The sequence below is a fragment of the Lutra lutra genome, chromosome 6, assembly GCF_902655055.1.
Source record: "Lutra lutra chromosome 6, mLutLut1.2, whole genome shotgun sequence".
NCBI lineage: Eukaryota > Metazoa > Chordata > Mammalia > Carnivora > Mustelidae > Lutra > Lutra lutra.
This window is the reverse complement of record NC_062283.1, coordinates 119,770,227-119,791,205: the sequence shown is the minus strand read 5'-3', so window position 1 is coordinate 119,791,205 and position 20,979 is coordinate 119,770,227. Positions and strand designations below refer to the sequence as shown.

General features: G+C 35.4%; 2 protein-coding genes across 9 annotated transcripts in view; one reads left to right on the top strand and one right to left on the bottom strand.

Moving 5' to 3' along the window:
- Positions 1–2,782, top strand: part of MMS22L (MMS22 like, DNA repair protein) — a 131,039-nt gene extending 128,257 nt beyond the window's left edge. For both annotated transcript variants that reach the window (XM_047733260.1, XM_047733261.1), the window contains 2 exons: positions 484–651; positions 1,638–2,782. In XM_047733260.1, the coding sequence (XP_047589216.1) occupies positions 484–651; positions 1,638–1,719 (250 nt within the window). In that variant the 3' untranslated portion in view covers positions 1,720–2,782. The remainder of the gene's footprint in view (positions 1–483; positions 652–1,637) is intronic.
- Positions 2,783–5,119: 2,337 nt separating this feature from the next.
- Positions 5,120–20,979, bottom strand: part of KLHL32 (kelch like family member 32) — a 254,553-nt gene continuing 238,693 nt past the window's right edge. For all 7 annotated transcript variants that reach the window (XM_047733263.1, XM_047733267.1, XM_047733264.1 and 4 more), the window contains one exon: positions 5,120–8,623. In XM_047733263.1, the coding sequence (XP_047589219.1) occupies positions 8,462–8,623 (162 nt within the window). In that variant the 3' untranslated portion in view covers positions 5,120–8,461. The remainder of the gene's footprint in view (positions 8,624–20,979) is intronic.

Here is a 20,979-nt window from a genome sequence, read left to right as displayed (position 1 = left end):
ACATACATTTCTTATTATAAAGGCTTTTTGTGGTTCTAAAGTCGCCTGTTCATTTAAGGAATATAAAAATATATTATGAATAACTTGCTTTTCTCATAAAAATATTGTTTGATTTATATAGAAATATGAAGTACTAAGATATAGAAACTGGACTCACTTTTTCCATGTCTTTACTGCTCAGATTTTGACCCACGAAGAATAGCAGCAAAGTTCCTGGGACTAGATTTTCCTTCTTTTCTCCGTCCTGGGATTGCAGCTCTCTTCCCTTTTCCTACCTGTGCCATCATTCTGGTCACACTGAAATAAGCCATTTCTGTCCTTATTTTTAAGTGTTATAAATTGTCTTCATAGGGCATCTGGATTCTTAAGGTTGTCTTATGTGAAATGATCTTTCTTGCATTCAGGTGACAGTTGATTGTCATATAGATACCAGCCCAAGGAACTTCCCCAGAAGTAATCCTATGTAACTTGATTTACTTCCAGGCATTTTATCCAGGATTATGGTATGAGATACGATTATCAGATTTACGGCATTTTAGAAACAGTAGCAGCATTGGACCAGCAGGTTGTTATCAACTTGCTTTCTACCCTCACTCAGTCTCTGAAGGATTCAGAGCGGAAATGGGGCCTTGGCAGAAATATTGCACAAAGGTATGTTTGGATCATTTGATTACATTTTTTGGGCAATGGTTATAAAAATCTAGATTCATTTTCTGGAGATCGCTTATTTTCCCATTCCTAAAAATTTTGGGTGTGTTCTCTGAGCTAATGAACATTTCTATAGTGTGATTGACATTTCCATTCACATACTGTTCTTTCCAAAGTGAGCACCTTAGAAAGCTGTGTATTTGGCAGAGGATCATAGGGGAAGGGAGGGATAAATGAAACAAGATGAAACCAGAGAGGGAGACAAGCCGTAAGAGACTTAATCTCAGGAAACAAACTGAGGGTTGCTGGAGGAGAGGGAGGTCGAAGGGATGGGGTGGCTGGGTGATGGACATTGGGGAGGGTATATGCTATGATGAGCGCTATGAATTGTTTAAGACTTAAATCACAGACCTGAACCCCTGAAACAAATAATACATTATAGGATGATAATTTAAAAAAAAAAAAAAAAAAAAAAAGCTATGTATTTCAGCAGTGCCTCTGTTGCTCAGAACACATTCAGTGCTCCTTATTGGGAAGGGGACTTGAGAGCCTCAGGTGTCTTGTTTTTGTATAAAATCCATGGTGGCACATCTACCCTTTGAGGGATGCTTGATATACTGAATCAACTATATCATGCGTATCCAGTGAATAAGAGTGACCCTACTAGATTATACAGATTTGGGTCAAAATAGTAATGGGCCTTTTTTTCATATAGGCTTACAACCATTCAAATTGTGCTGAATGGTGTAAAATAATGCAACACCATGGAAATAGACCTGTAGTTCCTGAAGAGGTTGTTTTGGAGGAGGCAGCACTCATGAGAATTCACATGTTCCAAGTTTGTAAAAGAATTAAAGTACTTTAATCATAGAGTATAGGTGTGGGTGCACATGTGTGTAGACAGACATTCAGGTAGACTGAATTTGTAAATACTTAAAATTATGGAAAAGTTAATAAACATATCTACCTTTTCTTTTTGTCTTAAACAGGGAGGCCTATAGCAAACTTTTATCTCACCTGGGACAGGTGGGACAAGATGAAATGCAGAGACTGGAAAGTGATAATACCTAATATATTTTGTGCTTTGCTTCTCTATTCATTGTAACTATCTAAATCCACTTTGCACTGCAGTTGTATAATGTTCTGTTAGAAATACTTTCTAGGATTTTTTCCCTTACATACCTGTAAGTATAAAATACATAACAAGGAAATAAAAGTTAAATAAGTGTATTATAAGATCTTTTGAAAGTTGGCAAAATTGTCTCTCTTGAAGAGTTTTTAGTTAAACTAATTTAAAGTAAGTTTTTCTAAGTGGGGTGTCTCTGTGTATGTCTGTGAAGCAGGTCTGCAGTGGGTGATGCAGGGACTTGTCACTGTAATGTGACTTTTTGCCTTGTGAGTGATTTGTGTTTGTTCTCTTTCTTCCAAGTCATGTTTTAACATGATGTTTGGGTTTTTTTGGTTGTTGTTTGTTTTCAGATTACCTGGCTATTCTATGCTGGATTTTATGAAACAGGAGTTCAGGAGATGGGATGTATGTCTGTCATCTTTTGTTATACCGTGTGTGAGGCAAGTTAGTAAATACCCAACACGCTTAACTCTGTGAGGAATGAGGCTGAGTCTGGTGAAATGAATATACCGATAGTATATAAAATGTTTTAAATTTAAACCAGCAGTGGTTCCAACAGTTGCCAGATTTTTTTTCCCTCTACTCATCTTTCTTTTTGGAAATTGATGAAAAGACATATCAGGAGAAGGATAAGTAAGAGCTTTTAAGAAAAAACTAATATTCTGAAAAGTCTTGAGATTACAAATTAACAGAAGAGGTCTGAGAAGTCAGCTGATTTATCTCCTTGCTCTTCAGTTAGAGCCTCTTATAATTTCACATCTTACATATTCATAGGGAACCAGTTTAGTTCCTTTAGCAGCTCTTGTATCTTAACTCTTGAGTATTTCATAGAGATTTTTACTTTACCAGTTGGGCTCTTGTCCTTGACTCCTTTCTGTGGTGAGCATTATTTGGGAAAAGAACTCCAGTCCTGGTGTTGGGAACCCACATAGGTCTCAATCCCAGCTCTGCTTTGTAAACTTCAGCAAGTTACTTAATCTTGCTGAGCCTGAGTTTCTCCTTGGGGAAAAAAGAATAATATTCCTTTTTCTATTTCATAGTGTTTTGGTAAGAATCAGTGGAATAATGTATGTGAAACTATATTGGTGATGTGTTCTGTATGAGGCATGCAGACATGATTACTAGTTATTCGTGCACAAACATAGAGAACACCTCAATATTGTTCCTCTCTCTTATATTTACCCTTTTTTCAAATTATGTCTTATGTGTTATGTTTGTTAACCTTGAAATAACTGTTTTCCTCTTGAGACTCTGGTCTTTATCATGCTTCTTCTGATTCCTCCCTTTTCTGAGTCAAGAAGTATCTTTCAAAATGAAATATATTACAATCAGTGAACTCTAGTTATTAGTCCTCTCCTAACTTTTATCTATGAATCCTAAAGGAGTATCTGTTGTTTTCATGACATACAGATAGTCTGTCCCTCCCACCCCCAGGTCAACTGTCATTATGTCAACAAATAGAATGAATAAAACCCTCTTTAAGCAAAGTAACTTAATAGACTTCATAGCAATGAGTTTCTTTTCATTGTGATAGTGCCTTATAAACTTATATCACTTTGCAAGTTTCAGCAAATGAAGTTTAATCTGTTTAAAGTGATGCTTTTAAAGGAGTTATTTGTGTGTATATATGTGTATATATATATATATATATATTTTTATTTTCCAGGTGAGATTGATGTCTTTGAGAATCTCACTCCTTAGAATATGAAATGTTTAAGGCTGAGAGAAGCTGCTTCTGAATCATGCATTGGGATATATAGCTGCAGAGCCTAAGAATAAATAGTTTGTACTTTAAAAATAAGTAACAACCAAAAAAAAATCCATGATGATACTTATATGTGTATATACATGTGTGTTTATTTATATATAAGTAAAATTTTAAAGATGCTGTCTTTTTAAGTTGAAGAAAAAAATTTTTTTACTTAGTTCATTTCCTTAAAATCTTCACTGACCCATCATTTAATCCCCTAAGTAACCTGTCATCTCTAGGGCTGCTGCTTCCCCCACTGTAATGTAAGCCATTCTCTTTTGCTGAAATCTGAGACTATATTCTCGTTTGTCGTGCTCTTTGACCTGACATTGGTATTTTCCTTTATCTTCTCAGCCCTTCCTCGGTGATACTGCTCCTTCCTACATACTGTACTTTGCAAGTACCATCATGTTCTTTCTTGTCCCCAGTGGTAAGATCTGGCCCTTCATTCGCTCTGTCTCAACATTCTTCCAGTTGGGACTTGATAACACGAGCCTAATTTCTCTCTAAACCCCTCTAGTTGGATCCTCCAGAAATCTCAAGGCATCTTGTCGAGCTGCGCTTGTCGCCTATTTTAAACTAGCTCCTGCCTTTCTTTTCCACCCAGGGAAGACACTATTTTCCCACGTCATTTAGCCCTGAAACTTCAGAAGCAATTTGGATTCTTACTTGTTCCCCACTTTCAGTTGATCACCAGTACAGACTTTTGCTCTTCTTTTCTTTTTGCCTTCCGTGCATCCGAAACGTTTTTTCTACTGCCTGCTGTTGATCTCTTCCTTATCTCCTTATCTCTGATCTCCTTTCCTACAATTTAACCTCACACAGTTCTGACATTAGTGTTTCTAAAATATTACTTTCCTCCTGTTATTTTTCTACTCAAGGACATCCACTTAGTTCCCAGTGTCAGTAAGCTGATATATAAGCTCTTCAGTCAGGAGACATTCTGCTATCTGACTCTACCTTTTCTGTGCAAATTTAACTCAGGCAGGAGACTAGACTGCCTTCGAATATCTGATTGCCATGTTCATTCTACACTCTGAGCCTCATTCAATTTGCCAGCGTAAAATACTTCCCTTTCTCTAGAAACCTAACCTTAAGTCACTGAAATAGGAAGACAGTTAAAATATATTTTAGATACATGAGTATTCCAGTCAAATAATTTTCGTAAAATATACAGATGAAATGTAAAAGAGATGATTGAAGGACAACAGCATGATAGAAGGACTTTATTAGATATTCAGATTTGGTTATGATTTAAATTTTAATTGAACATTTAATTAGGTTTTCATGGGGGAGTAAAAAATACGGGATATGCTCTCTGTACAAAAATCATTCAGTATTGAATTCATTTGCATTAGAACAGTTTCATACTTTAAAACTTTTATATCTTTATCTATTCCTAGCATATTTTTTCCTAAACATATTTGACTTTTTCTACCTGGAAATCTATATTAAAATAAGTATCTGCAGATTGTGTGTTTTTTACCCATTATCTTTTTCCATACTTCATCACAAATTTTTAAAACTACTTCCTTCTTAAGAATTACATGTACTTTAACAGAATCTTTGACAGTTTTCATTTTTACTTCCCCTTTGTTAGGATTATCTGTTACATAAAAATTTGATAAACTTCTGCAATTGAGAAAGACCTGTAGGAAACCTATCTTCCCTAAATCCCTATAAAGTTTATGTAAACCTTATATTTTCCAAAAACTGATCTCCTGCCTGCTCCTTTTAGGGTTAAAAATACTACCTTGTCAGTCAAGTGTATAGTATGCCAATATAAATGCCATGCTTTGTTCGCTTAAAACAGTTGTTTTGGGAAGCTAGCAAAGTTAGCATATTTTTTCACATATTTAATAAGATATAAGATTTGTATTTTGATTCTCTGATAATCTATATTGCTAAGGTTACCAAAATAAGTACCTCATGATTAGAACTGAATAATCTGCTTGTTAAAGTTCGTGGTGTGCTAACAGTCATCCAACTTATTGCATCTGTGAATTGTGCTTTCTGGACGTTCTTATTGTATATTCATGTTTATAAGTTAATTATGTCTATACTAATGGTATATACCTTTCTAATGTATATAATTTACACTGCATCCATGATTATTCCGCTTCTTTTTTATGATAGATTGACTATTTGAAAACCAAAATAAAAATGAACCATGTTGTCTTGAGGAATAATTTCTATCTTATTCCTGTTTTATATTCTGTGGTAAAACAATAGAGAGTTTTTCAGTTATTGCAATAGCTGGAAAGGATACGGTATACATGTGGTTAAACCGTGTGGAAAATATGAAGAGAAAAAGCAGGAAAAATATCCTAATCGCAACCTAGTAGGTATTTTGTTATGAAGGTTCTAAGGAATTTCATTGTACTTTACAAACATACTATTTTAGAGATTAGTGTCTTTGCTGGCTTTTCCTCCTACACAAAGGAACATTCTGCTAATATTTATCTGGTACTGTGTCTTCTCTTGTAAAGTCAAGTCTTGAAGTAGCAGTTTAAAGTGGTGGAAGTTTCATGATCTCCCAATGGAAATATAATTTTACTACAAATACAACATGTTCTATAATTTTGAAGAGTAAAAATGGAAGATGAATTAAGAAGGATAGGTCACTTACATGGAAAATATATATTTGAATAGTTTCAATGGAATTTGCTTTATATGACCAAGCATAGTTTTCTAGACTTTTTATTAGCTCTTAATAATTTGAGGAGAATGAGCTAATCATAAGTGTTTAGCATTTTATTTTTCCTCAGAGAGGAATGTTGCACTTTGGATTCTATTCTCTGGCTACAGCATAAAAGATGTTTTCAAAAACTATGCAAAACTTTAAAATTCTCTGCATTCAATTCTGTAATATTAGTGAATAACACATTAAATTTCACCAAGAAGGGGTTTGATAATAATATGCCAGTTTGTTTTAAATGAATAGTTAGAAGTCTATACAGAAAATATCAGGAGTAATCTCAGGCTACCTTTCCATTATCAGTTAGGCAAGCTTATTTTTAGACCATTTCCCTTTCATTCATTGGATATAGGATTGGGATTTTAAATGTAATGGTTTTTATAAGGTAAAAACAGCTGGAAGTAAATTCATTTGTCAAGTAGAAATTTTAGTAAATCTGAAATACTTCTTGCTCTGGTTCTTGTTGAAAGCTACCTCAAATACTGGAGTCATTTTCCTGACTTAGTAAGGCATTTAAAATATCTAGTTTACATGATTTATACCCTTTAAAGACACTCTTTGATATCAATGAACAGTATCAATTTGCACTTTTCAGAACTATAAAAATACTCAAGATTTTTTGGCTAAATCTCTGGAAGGTTTTTTATTCACTTTTTTTCCCCTTACTCCTAGTCTCTCCTCCTGTTCTTTAATCTGAATAACCAGATTACTTATTATTTGGAAATTAAAAATTTTAGGTATAACAATATATTAAGTTAGTCATTTTTGTATTTAAGATTAAAAAGTGTTTATGTTTTTATTCACTTCTGATGACTAAAAGTGGTTCCATCAATAAAAGGACTGTTTCCTGTAAGATAAAGATTGCTGAATAATTAAACTATGCTGAAGGAAAAAGCATAAAGTTTCTCTTTTATAAAGGTGACTTAGATCCTAACAAGAAAAGGGAAAAACTCATGTTATACTTCTTGAATTTATGTTCAAAGGTGATTGAGTTTTATTTTATGTGTATATTTTTGCTATAGACAAAGCAAATCCAAAAACCTCACCTAAATAATTCTTATGCATTATTAAAAATTTGTAGTAATAAAATATGTATTGGTGGTGGAAAAGGATCCCACAAGTCCTCAAGATTGACATAACCTTTAACAAAGTGGAAAAACTTTTATTAGAATTACCAAGTCTAGGTTCAGATTTATGTCAGAGCACTTTATGGTGCCAAAATTAGTATAACTAATTTTTTTTTTAGCTTAAATGTCATTTTTCACTAAATGAGTTTAAGTGAGAAGTTTAAATTATTATTTGAAGCAAGAAATTTGTACAGACTTGGGAATCTTTGGCTTTGGTAAACCCCCCTTTTCCTAATTAGCATATCTTTCACATGCTTTTCGAATCATTTATTCCATAATATGTGTTTCAAGTTCTATTTAGTAATTATTTAATTTCAAAAATAACCTCCTTTTTCAGTTACAAGGTTCTAAACACTGTAAAATACCTTGTAATTTGAGTAACTTTTTTTCTTCAGCGAAGTACTTAGCATTTCCCTAATCTTCACAGAATTCTTCTGAATTTATATGGAAATCAATAATTATCCTCCTTAAAAAGTGGAAAAACAAGTACAGAAAGGTAAGCCCTCGCCCAAGGTCACAGATTAACCAAGTCAAAAAATATGGGTATTCCAACTGCTGTTCTGATGTACTTCTATTATTCGTATTACCTTGAATAAAATATGGCATTTAAAATTTTATAATGTCATAATGCTGAGTCTATACCGAGTGGGGCTGCATAATGTTAAATTTTTAAAAGAAAAATTACAAACCCAGGTTTTAAGTAGGAAGGAAATTAACTACTGAATATTTTTTTTAAAGACCACTGAGGACAATACTTGTGAAATAAATTCCTTACTAACATTGTCCTGTTTTCCTAGACAGCACTGATTTAGAAAAAGTATACACGAAGGCTCTAAAGACCCATGGAACAATTATGGACCATTAAGTTGGTACTAAGCTACACCACAGTAAAAGTCATATATATTGTATATTGACCCACAATGAGAAGGGTGACATGAGTTTTCAGTAATGTGTTTTAGAAAACTGTTCATTTTTTGCTAATGTTTATCTGAATATAAGACATATAAAACAAAACAAGGAAGCAATTGAGCACTGAGTCTTTTCATGCCCAATATCCAAAAATGAAACTTTTCTTCTGTTCAGGATAGTTATTAACAAAGCATTGCCTTTCAGATGGTCCCAATTCTGTGATGAGGCACTTGAAGAGTCTGAAGGTTAGGGCATGTGAAATATGGAGCTGGAAGAAAGCATGCAGCTATTCCATTGGAAGCAAAAGGGAGTGTAGGCCCATAGAATACTTCTTCTTTGCCTTCTCTACTTACATCCACTACCTACAAAAGAAGAGAAGCCTGTATGTCAAAGATGATAGTTCAATATAATTTGAACATATAAAAAGCAGCCTACAGTTGAATTCAGTTATGCCACCATGAACATATGTACCTTAGGCATTGGGTTTTCTCCCCTCACGGTACGGTACCAGAAATACATATAAAAATCCAGGTAAGTGTTACTATGTACATTTATATATTTGGGTGTCTACATATGTACGTAGATAAATGTTTATAATGATTTAATCTTCAGAACAGTGATGAGGTAGGTAGCTTTATCCTACTTTAATATTAAGGTCTTCTGGCTTTAAACAACACATTACACCAGATGGACCTAAGATATCCATTCAAAAACAATGGAATACACATTATTTAAGCGTACATGGAATATTCTCCAGGATAGATCATATATTACACCACAAATCTCAATAAATTTAAAAAGACTGAAATCATATCAAGCATCTTTTCTAACCACAACAGTACCTAGAAATAAGTTACAAGAACTGGAAAACAAAAATAAAATGCAAATACAGAGGCTCAACAACATGGTATTAAACCAATGGGTCAATGAAAAAAAAGTATGAAAAAAAATTCATGGAGAAAAATGTAAATGAAAACATGGTACAAAATCTTTGGGGCACAGCAAAAGCAGTTCTAACAGGAAAGTTTATTGCATTCTCAAGCAACAAGAGAAATCTCAACCTAACCTTACCCCTAAAGGATCCAGAAAAAGAACAGACAAAGCCCAAAGCTAGTAGAAAAAAGCAAGGAATAAAGATTAGAGTGGAAATAAACTTGAAAAGACACAAAACTGATAAACCTTTACCAGATATATCAAGAAGAGACATGAATACCTTTACCAGATATATCAAGAAGAGACATGAAATCTGGCATGAAGAGAAATAACAAGCAATACCACAGATATATAAAAGATTGCAAGAAACTACTATGAAAAATTATATGCCAACAAATTGGACAACTTGGGAGAAATGGATAAATTCCTAGGGACATACAATCTTCTAAAATTAAATCAGGGAGAAAATATGAACTAACTGATTACCCATTCAATTTCATTACTAGTAATTGAAAAAAAACTCACGACCAGATGGCTTCATAGGTGAATTTAAGCAAGTTAATGCCTGTTCTCAAACTATTCCACAAATATAGAAGAGGAAGGAAAATAGCCAGATGTATTCTGTGACGCCAGTATTAGCCTGATACCAAAACCAGACAAAGACTTTATAAAAAAAGCGAAGCAAAAAACTACAGGTCAACATATCTGATGAACATAGATAGAAAAAACGCTGAACAAAATTGCATCAAACTGAATTCACCAGTACATTAAAAAAAATCACCATGATCAAGTGATTTATTCTAGAATAAAAAGTGTTAATATTCAAAAGTAAGTCAATGTGATATATCACATTAAGAGGAAAGACTAAAAACCATATCACCTCAAGAGATACAGAAAAGCATTTGACATAACACCCATTCATGATAACTCCACAAATTGGGTTCAGACAGAACATACCACAACATGATAAACCAAATATGAAAAACCCACAACCAATGTCACACTGAAAAGTGAAAAACTAAAAGCCTTCTCCCTAAGACCAGAAATAAGAAGATCCACTCTTGCGCTTTTCAACATAACATTGGCAGGAAGTACTAGCAGCAGCAATCAGAAAAAAAGGGAAGGCATCCAAATTAGAAGATAAACTATCGCTATTTGCAGATAGATATATTTTCTAACTATAGAAAACCCAAGACTCCACCAAAGGACAGATAAATGAATTCAATAAAGTTGCAGTATACAAAATTAATAGCAGAAATGTGTTACATTTCTATATACTAATAATGCAGTAGAAGAAAGAGAAATTTAAAAATCCCATTGGAGACTAGTCCAAGATGATGTCTTAGGAAGACTACAAACTCACCTCTTTCACAGACACACCAAATATAAAACTATTTGTGGAGCAATTCCTCCTGAAGGAGAAGTGAAAGCTGACTGACTGAACAGCTTCTGCACAAAAAAACACATAACTGCGAGAGAGATGGAGATATATTAATGAAGATAACCCACAGTCCCAACAATGCGAATAACAATGGGGAGGGATAGTACTAAGGAACTACGAGCAGATGCATCTGCCCTAGGCCACAGAAAGAAAGCCACAAATTAAAAGCAACTAGCTTATAAAGGATCCAGCCCTACCACCACCACACAGCAGGAGAGCAGCAAGAACTCTGCACTGGAGGTACTGGTGAGCACCACTATTTATATTCCCTCTCTACCTTGTTAGCATGGACAGGAATACAGTACAGGCAACCTAGCTAGCCTACTGCCACAGTGAGCCCCTGGCCTCTAGCCCACACCAGACCAAGCCATCCAAATAAGACAGCCTCCAGCATGCCACATACCAAGACACCCCTGCTCAGCACTCATTACAGCTACAGCCATCCTGCCAAAGTGACAAAAGCACAAAACATCGTGGAACACTCCAGGAACGTGTTTTTTTAATCTCCTAATTCTTGCTATGTTTGACACCCCTAGCTCAAGAGAGTTTCAGGACTCACCTGCACAGAGCATCCCAGGAGCTCATAGTCTGTACCGTGCCTCAACTGTAGCCACCTGACCAGGGCAAACCCTGAACTGAATACGCTGAGACAACCTAACCCACACCAGCCATGGCTCTAGTTGCTCTGCCAGAGCATCCCATGAACTAAGCATTCCAGGATACCCCACCATGCACCCAGTTCAGATACAGCTCTCTTGTCAGGGGACCCACTGTATGGAGCACCCCAGGATGTCCCAGACCATGCTACACCATGACTCTAGCCACCGCCCCTGCACAGGGTGCTCAGGACACCCCAGCCTGCACCCCTCTTTGCCTCCACCTAACCCACTAGGTGTCCTCCATGCAGAGAACCCCAGCACACTCCAGTTTCAACCAACTTTGGCTTTAGTGATCCTGCCAGGACACTGTCTGCATGGAGTTGAGGGAATACCCTAGCCCATGCCCACTATAGTTCTAGCCATCCCATTAAGGAAGCCCAGCATGGAATGCCCCAGAACCACCAAGCTCATGCCAGCTACAACTCCAACCAGCCAGTCTACATAGGTGACCATACACAAGACCATTCCTTCAATGTTAGAAGTAGCTGTTCTGCCTACTTAATAGGAATAAACACAAAGTCAGGCAATGCGAGGAGACAAAGGGATTTGCTCCAAATAAGACAAAACCTCAAAAAATGAATTAGACAAAATGGAGATAACCAATCTACTTGATAAAGAATTAAAAGTAATGGTCATAAAGAAGCTCACCAGACTACAGAGGAGAATGGAAGAACTCAGTGAAAATGCCAACAGAAAATATAAAAAAGAATCAGAGTTAGGAATATAATAAATGAAATATATGCTAGAGGGAATCAACAGTGTCTTTAGATTTATTCAGTTATTTTAGAGACAGAGCATGCAAGCAGGAGCAGAGGGAGAGGGAAAGAATCTTAAGCAGACTCCCTGCTGAGGATGGTACCCAGTGAGGGGTTGATCTCACAACCCTGAGATCATGTCCTGAGCTGAAATCCAGAGTTGGATGCTCAACTGACTGAGCCATTCAGGCACTCCAACAGTGTCTTTAAAATGACATGTTAGACCAGTTGGACATATACAGAACATTCCATCCAAAAACAAGATTAGAGTCTTTTCAAGTGCACATGGGACATTCTCCAGAATAGATCATAGGCTAAACCACAGTGCAAGACTCAATAATTTTAAGAATGAAGTAATATGCATCTTCTCTGACCACAATGGTATGAAACTAGAAATCAGTAACAAGAAAACAAAATGGAAAACACAAATACTTGGAGGTCAAATAAAACACTACTACATGACATGGATCAAATGAAGTATTCACAGAGAAAATTTTTAAAGTACTTGAAGACTAAAGTAAATGAAAATACAACAGTCAAAAAATCTTAGAACAGCTTTCACTGTGTCCCAAAGAGGGAAATTTGTAGAGACACAGGACTACTTCCAGAAACAAGAAAAATCTCAATCTACTTTATATCTACAGGAACTAGAAAAAGAGCAAACAAAACCCAGTGTTGGAAGGGAGTAATAAAGATCAGAACCGAAATAAATGTAATAGAGACTAAAATAAATAGGTCAACAAAATCAAGACTAGTTCTTTAAAAGATAAAATTGATAGAAAATTAGAGTTTATCAAGAAAAGAGGACAAAAAAATAAATGAAAAAAAAAACTGACACCTCAGAAATAAAAAGAATTATTAGACTACTGTGAAAAAATTGTATGCCAAAGAATGAGACCACTTGGAAGAAATGGATAAATTCTTAGAAATATAGAATCTTCCAAAACCAAATCAGAAAGAAATAGAAAATCTGAACAGACCAATTACTAGTAATGAAATTGATTGGTAATGGAGGGGGTGTGAGGAAACTCCCAACAAACAAAAGTCCAGGACCTGACAGATTCACAAATGAATTCCACGAAACATTTAAAAAAGAATGGATACCTATTGTCCTCAAACTATTCCAAAAAATAAAAGAGGAAGGAAAGTTTCCAAACACATTCTATGGGACTAGCATTGCTTTGATATCAAATTCAAAGATACTACAGGGAAGAAAAGGAAACCTACCGGCCAGTATCCCTGATGAACAAAAATACAAAAATCATCAACAAAAGATTAGCAAACTGCATTCAACAATACATAAAAGAACCATTCACCATAATCAAGTGGGATTTATTTGGAGGATGTAAGAACAGTTCAATCTTTGTAAATCAATCAACATGATATATCACATTAACAAACGGTAAGTATTGTGATCATCTCAATAGATGCAGAAAAAGCATTTGACAAAATTCATGTTTCTCATAAAAATTCTTAATATCGTAATATAGTGGATTTAGAGGGAACATATCTCAATTTGATAAAAGATAGCATGAAAACCCACAGCTAGGGTCTAGTCAATGAGGATACATAGACCTTTTCCTCTATGAGCATGAATGAAAGAAGAATGTTCACTCTTGCCTCTTTTATTCAACATAATACGGAAAGGCCTAGCTACAGCAATCAGACAGGAAAGGAAATAAAGCATCTACCCATTGGTAAGGAAGAAATTAAGTTGTCACTCTTTGCAGATGACATAGTACTATACATAGAAACCCTAAAGACCACCTAAAACTATGAGCAATATTCAAAGAATTCAAAGAATCCTCAACTAAAGTTGCAGGATATAAAATTAATACTTAAAATTATGAGCTGTATATCTCTACACTAATAATGAAGTGGCAGAAAGAGAAATAACTCAAGTTACAATTATACCAAAAGGAATAAAACACCTAGTAGTACACAACCAAGGATTTGAAAGCCCTGTATGCTGAAGACTATGCAACAGTGATGAAAAAATAAAGACAACACAAACAAGTGGAAAGATACACTGTGTTCATGTACTGGGAGAATTAATATCATTAAAATGTCTACAAGACCCAAAGCAATCTACCAATTAAATGTATTCTCTATCAAAATACCAACAGCATTTTTGAAAGAACTAGACCAAATAATCCTGAAATGTTTAAAAAAAACACAAAAGACCCTGAATAGCCAAGGAAACTTGACACTGAAGAACTAAGCAGGTGATATCACAATGCAAGATTTCAAGAACTACTACAAAGCTCTAGTAATCAAAACAGTATGGTACTTGCACAAAAATAGATACATAGATTATGGAAGAGAATAGAGAGCTCAGATATAAGCCCACACTTATATGGTCAATTAATCTACAATAAAAGATGCAAAATACATGGTTGGAAGAAGACAGTCTACTCAATAAATGGTATGGGGACAACTGGACAGCTACCTGCAAAAGAATGAAAGAGAACCCCTTACGTGACACACAAAAATAAACACCAAATGCATTAAAGACCTACATGGGAGACATGAAACTATAAAATATCTAGAAGAAACATAGGCAGTAATTTCTCTGACTATGGCCTTTGCCATAGTCAGAGAAATTTTTTCAGCAACATTTTTCTAGATAGGCCTCCTAAGGCAAGGGAAGAAAAAAGAAAGAAAAAAGCCTTTACACAGCAAAGTAAACCATCAACAAAACAAAAAGACAACCTAGTTGATATTTGTAAATGACATATCTTTTAAGGGACTAATGTCAAAAAGGTGTAAAGAATTTGTACACCTCAACACCAAAAGAATCAAACAATCTGATTAAAACAATGGCCAAAGGACCTGAACAGACCCTGAGTGAAATAAGCAGAGAGAGTCAATTATCATATGGTTTTGCTTATTTGTGGAGCATCAGGAATAACATGGAGGACATGGGGAGATGGAGAGTAGAAGGGAGCTGGGGGAAATTAGAGGGGGAGATGAACCATGAGAGACTATGGATTCTGAGGAACTAACTGAGGATTTTGGAGGGGAGGGAGGTGAAAGGTTGGGTGAGCCTGCTGGTGGGTATTGTGGAGGGCATGTATTGCATGGAGCACTGGGTGTGGTACATAAACAATGAATTCTGGAGCACTGAAAAGAAATTTAAAAATAAAAAGACCTACAGATGACAAGCCCATGTAAAGATGCTCAACACCACTAATCATCAGAGAAACACAAATCAAAACCACAATGAGGGGCACCTGGGTGGCTCAGTGGGTTAAGCCGCTGCCTTCGGCTCAGGTCATGTACCCAGGTCCTGGGTTCAAGCCCCGCATCGGGCTTTCTGCTCAGCAGGGAGCCTGCTTCCTCCTCTCTCTCTGCCTGCCTCTCTGCTTACTTGTGATTTCTCTCTGTCAAATAAATAAATAAAAATCTTAAAAAAAAAAAAACAAACCACAATGAGAAATTGTCCTCTGCCCATTCACACCAATTAGAATGGCTAGTATCAAAAAGACAAGAACTTTTGGAGAAAAGGGAACTCTCATGCACTGCTGGTGGGAATATAAACTTGTGCAGTCACTGTGGAAAACTACAGTAGGGAGGTTCCTCAAAAAATTAAAAAAAAATACCATAAGATCCAGTAATTCCAATACTAGATATTTACTGAAAGAATACAAAAACACTAATTTAAAAATATGTACCCATATGTTTTTTGCAGCATTATTTACAATAGTCAAGATATGGAAGCAACACAGTGTCCCATTGGTAGATAATGAAGAGATGGTAGTATACACGATGAAGTATTACTCAGCCATAAAAAGAAAGATATTCCCATTTGGGACAATATGGATGAACCAAGGGAGTTTATGCTAATTGAAATGTCAGAGAAACACATATAATATCACTTATAAGTGGAATCTAAGAAATAATCAGAAGCAGACCCATAAATATGGAGAACAAATGGATGGGTATCAGAGGGGAGAGGGTGGGACACGAGCAAAGGTAAAGTGGATTGAGAGATACAGGCTTCCAGTTACAGAATAAATAAATCACAAGGAATACATCATAGGATATACAGTCAATGGTATTAAAATAGCAATGTCAGGTGACAGATGATAGCTACATGCATGGTGACCATAGCATAATGTATAAGCTTGGTGAATCACTATCTTATCTTGTACATCTGAAACTAATTCAACTGTGACTCAACAATACTTTAATTAAAAAAAATTATAATTGCACCAAAAAGGATAAAATAACCTAGGAATAAATTTATGAAAGTGAAAGACCTATACTGTGTACTCATATATGAAACACTGATGAAAGAAATTGGAAGACAAATGGATAGATATACCATATTCATGGTTCAGAAGAACACTGTTAAAATGTCTATACTATCCAAAGTAACCTACAGTTCAAAGCAATTCAACAATATAGACACATTCATCAATGGAAAAGAATTGGAAATTTTAGAAATAAACCCATGCTTATCTGGTCAATTTACCTACAACAATGGGGACAAGATACATGAGAGGAAAAGAGTCTATATAATAAATGGTGCTGGGAAAACTGGACAACTACATACAAAAGAATGAAACTAGATCACTTTTTAAAAATGTTTTTATTTAAATTCAGTTAATTAACGTATTTTATTAGTTTCAGAGGTAGAGGTCACTGATTCATCAATCTTATGTAATACCCAGTGCTCATTACATCACATGTCCTCCTTAACGTCCATCACCCAGCTACCCATCCCCAAACCCCCACCCTTCAGTAAACCTTCAGTTTGTTTTCTATGATTAGGAGTCTCTTATGGTTTGTCTCCCTCTCTGAATTTATCGTGGTTTTTTTTCCCCTCTCTTCTCCTATGACCCTCTTGTTTTCTTTCTTAAATTCCACATCTGAGTGAGATCATATGATAATTGTATTTCTCTGATAGACTTACTTGTTTAGTATAATACCCTCTAGTTCCATCCAAGTCCTTGCAAATGGCAAAATTTCATTTTTTATGGCTGAGTAGTATTCCATTACGTATATATACCCCATCTTCCTTATCCATTTATCTGTCGATGGATATCTAGGCTCTTACCACTGTTTGGCTATTGTGGACATAGCTACTACAAACATTGGGGGTATAGGTCCCTCTTTGGATCACTACATTTTTATCTTTGGGGTAATTGCCTAGTAGTGCAACTGCTGGGTCACAGGATAGTTCTATTTTCAACTTTTTGAGGAACCTCCATACTGTTTTTCAGAGTGGCTGCACCACCTTGCATTCCCACCAACAGTGTTAGAGAGTTCTCCTTTCTCCGAATCCTTGCCAACATCTGTCTTTTCCTGACTTGTTAATTTTAGCCATTCTGACTGGTGTGAGGTAGTATCTCATTTGGGTTTGATTTTATCTCCCTGTGATATTAAGCATTTTTTCATGTATTTATTCACTGTTTGGATGCTTCCTTGGAGAAGTGTGTGTTCATGTCCTCTGCCCTTTCTTGACTGAATTATTTGTTCTTTGGGTATGGAGTTTGTTAAGTTCTTTATATATCTTGGATGCTAGCCCTTTATCTGATAGGTCATTTGCAAGTATCTTTTCCCATTCTGTCAGTTGTCTTTTGGTTTTGTTGACTACTTCCTTTGTTGTTCATAAGCTTTTTATCTTGATGAAGTCTCAATAGTTCATTTTTGCCTCTGGAGACATGTCTAGCAATAAGTTGCTGTGGCCAAGTTCACAGAGGTGGCTGCCTGAGTTCTCCTCTAGGATTTTGACAGGTGTCTGTCTTACATTTAGGTCTTTCATCCATTTTGAACCTAATTTTGTGTATGGTGTAAGAAAATGCTTCAGTTTCATTCTTCTGAATCTGGCTGTCCAATTTTCCCAACACCATTTGTTGAAGAGACTGTTGTTTTTCCAAATTGAATATTCTTTCTGCTTTGTTGAAGATTCGTGAACCATAGAGTTGAGGGTCCATTTCTGAGTTCTCTATTCTGTTCCATTGATGTATGTGTCTGTTTTTTGTGTCAGTACCATGCTGTTTTGATTATTACAACTTTGTAACAGAGCTTAAAGTCAGGAATTGTGATACCATTATCTTTGGTTTTCTTTTTCAACATTATTCTGGCTATTTGGGGTCTTTGGTGGTTCCATACAAATTTTAAGATTATTTGTTCTAGCTCTGTGAAAAAAGTTGATGGTGTTTTGATAGGGATTGCATTGAATGTATAGCTTTCTCTAGGTAACATAGACATTTTGGCAATATTTGTTCTTCCAGTCCACGAGCATGGAAAGTTTCTCCATTTCTTTGTGTCTCCCTCAATTTCTTTCATGAGTGTTCTATAGTTTTTAGAGTATAGATCCTCTGTACTCTACAGATTCTCTGCCTCTTTGGTTAGGTTTATTCCTAGATATCTTAAGGTTTTTGGTGAAAATGGGATTGATTCCTCAATTCCTCTTTCTTCTGTTTGTTAATGCAAAGAAACACAACTGATATGGATGCCTTTTATTTCTTTTTTTGTCTGATTTCTGAGGCTAGGACTTCTAGTACTGTGTTGAACAACAGTGGTAGAATGCTGCATCCCAAAGGTTTTGAACAGTTGTGTTTTCATTTTCATTTGTTTCCATGAATTTTGTTTTAATTCTTCATTAATTTCCTGGCTGACCAATTCATTCTTTAGTAGGATGCTCCATATATTAGCCTCCATGTATCTGAGTTCTTTCCAAATTTCCTCTTGTGACTGAGTTCAAGTTTCAAAGCACCTTGGTCTGAAAATATGCAGGGAACGATCCCAGTCTTTTGGTACTGGTTGAGGCCTGATTTGTGACCCATGAAACTGGATCATTTTCTTACACACACAAAAATAAACTCAAAATGCATTAAAGACCTAAATATGAGGCCTGAGATGATAAAAATGCTAAAAGAAAATACAGGAGTAATTTTGTAGACATCAGTCTCAGCCATATATTTATGAATAGGTGGTCTCAAGCAAAAAATAAACTACTGGAATTATATCAAAATATAAAGTTTTTGCACAACAAAAGAAACTATCAACAAAACAAAAAGCCAGCCTACTGAATGGGAGAAGATATTTGCAAATGATATACTGATAAAGGGTTGATATCCAAAATATATAAAGAACTGATACAACTCAACACAAAAAGAACAATCAGATTTAAAAATGGTCAGAGGACCTGAACAAACTTTTTTCCAAAGAACAGAGAGATTGCCAAAACACACCTGAAGAGCCTCAACATCACTAATCACTGGGGAAACACAAATCAAAACGACAAAGAGACATCATCTCACACAAGTCAAAATGGCTAGTATTAAAAGAAGATCTAAGAAGTTCTGGTAAGCAAGTGCAGAATCAGGAATGCTCCTGCATTACCGGTAGGAATAACACTTGGTGCAGCCACTGTGAAAAACATAGAGATTCCTCAAAAAACTAACAATAGAAATGCCAAGTGATCCAGTAATTCCACTACTGGCTCTTGAACCAAAGAATATGAAAACACTAATTTGAAAAGATATATGCACTCTTACCTTTATTGCAGCATAGTTTACAATAGCCAAAATATGGAACCATCTAGGTGTCCATCGACACAGGAACGGATAAAGATGTGATTACACACACACACATGAATATTACCAGACATAAGAATAAAAATAAATGAGATCTTGTCATTTGGGACTACATGTATGAACCAAGAGGGTATTATGCTAAGTGAAATAAGTCAGAAAGAAACACAAATACTGTATGATTTCACTTATATGTGGAATCTAAAAACAAACACACAAATGAACAAATTAGAAAACCAGACTTTTAAGTACAGAGAACAAAGTGGTGGTTGCCAGAGGGGGAAGCAGTCTAGTAAAACATGCAAAATAGATAAAGGGGATTAGGAGGCACAAACTTCCAGTTATAAAATAAGTCCTGAAGCTGAAAAGTACAGCACAGGGCATCTAGTCAATAATATTGTAGTAAACTTATATGGTGACAGATGGTAAGTATGGTTATGGTGAGCACTGACTAATGTATAAAACTTCAAATCAATATGCTTTATAGCTGAAACTAATATAATATTGTATGTCAATTTAAATTTAAAAATTTAAAGTCTTACACTACTTAAATAACTTGCCAAAACTGGTTAGTAAGTACTGGATATATTGGTTTACAAATCTTCATCTATAAAGCGAAAACAGCATCAACCTCTCAGCTTTGTTCTGAGAATTGGTTGACATCTAACATAGTGTCTAGGACATAGAATATTATATCACAGCTCAGAAGCAGATTCAAATTCAGTTCAGTTGATTCTGGATATTTTTCCCCAATTATTACCCCTTTAAGCTTGAGTTCATCTCTTCCATTATATGGAAGAGCTTTGTTAGTCTGGACGTGCTGTCACCGCACTGAATCCTGCTTAATTTTAATACAAGTCTTCAACTTATAATGGGGTTATGTTCCAAGAAACCATCATAAATTGCAAATATCAAAAGACAAAAATGCATTTAATACACCTAACTTACCAAACATCATAGCATAGACAAGCTTGAGTTAAATGTGTTTAAAGTAGTCACATTAGCCTACAGTTAGGCAAAATTATCTAACCTAAAACCTAATTTATAATAAAAAGTAGGGGCACCTGAGTGGCTCAGTTGGTTAAGTGTCAATTCTTGGTTTTGGCTCAGTTCATGATCTCACAGGACATGGGATCTAGCATGTGAGGCTACACACTCAGTGGGGAGTCTGCTTGAAGATGCTCTCCCTCTGCCCCCCACCACTTGTGCACACTTGTTCTCTCTCTCTCTAAAATAAATTAATCTTTAAAAAATATTAATTGAGCATTGAGTATCTATGTAATTGAGTACTACACTGAAAGTGATAAACAATGGTTATGTGAGTACAGAATAGTGCTGAGTATATTGATTGTTTACCCTCATGATTGCGTGCCTGCCTAGTTG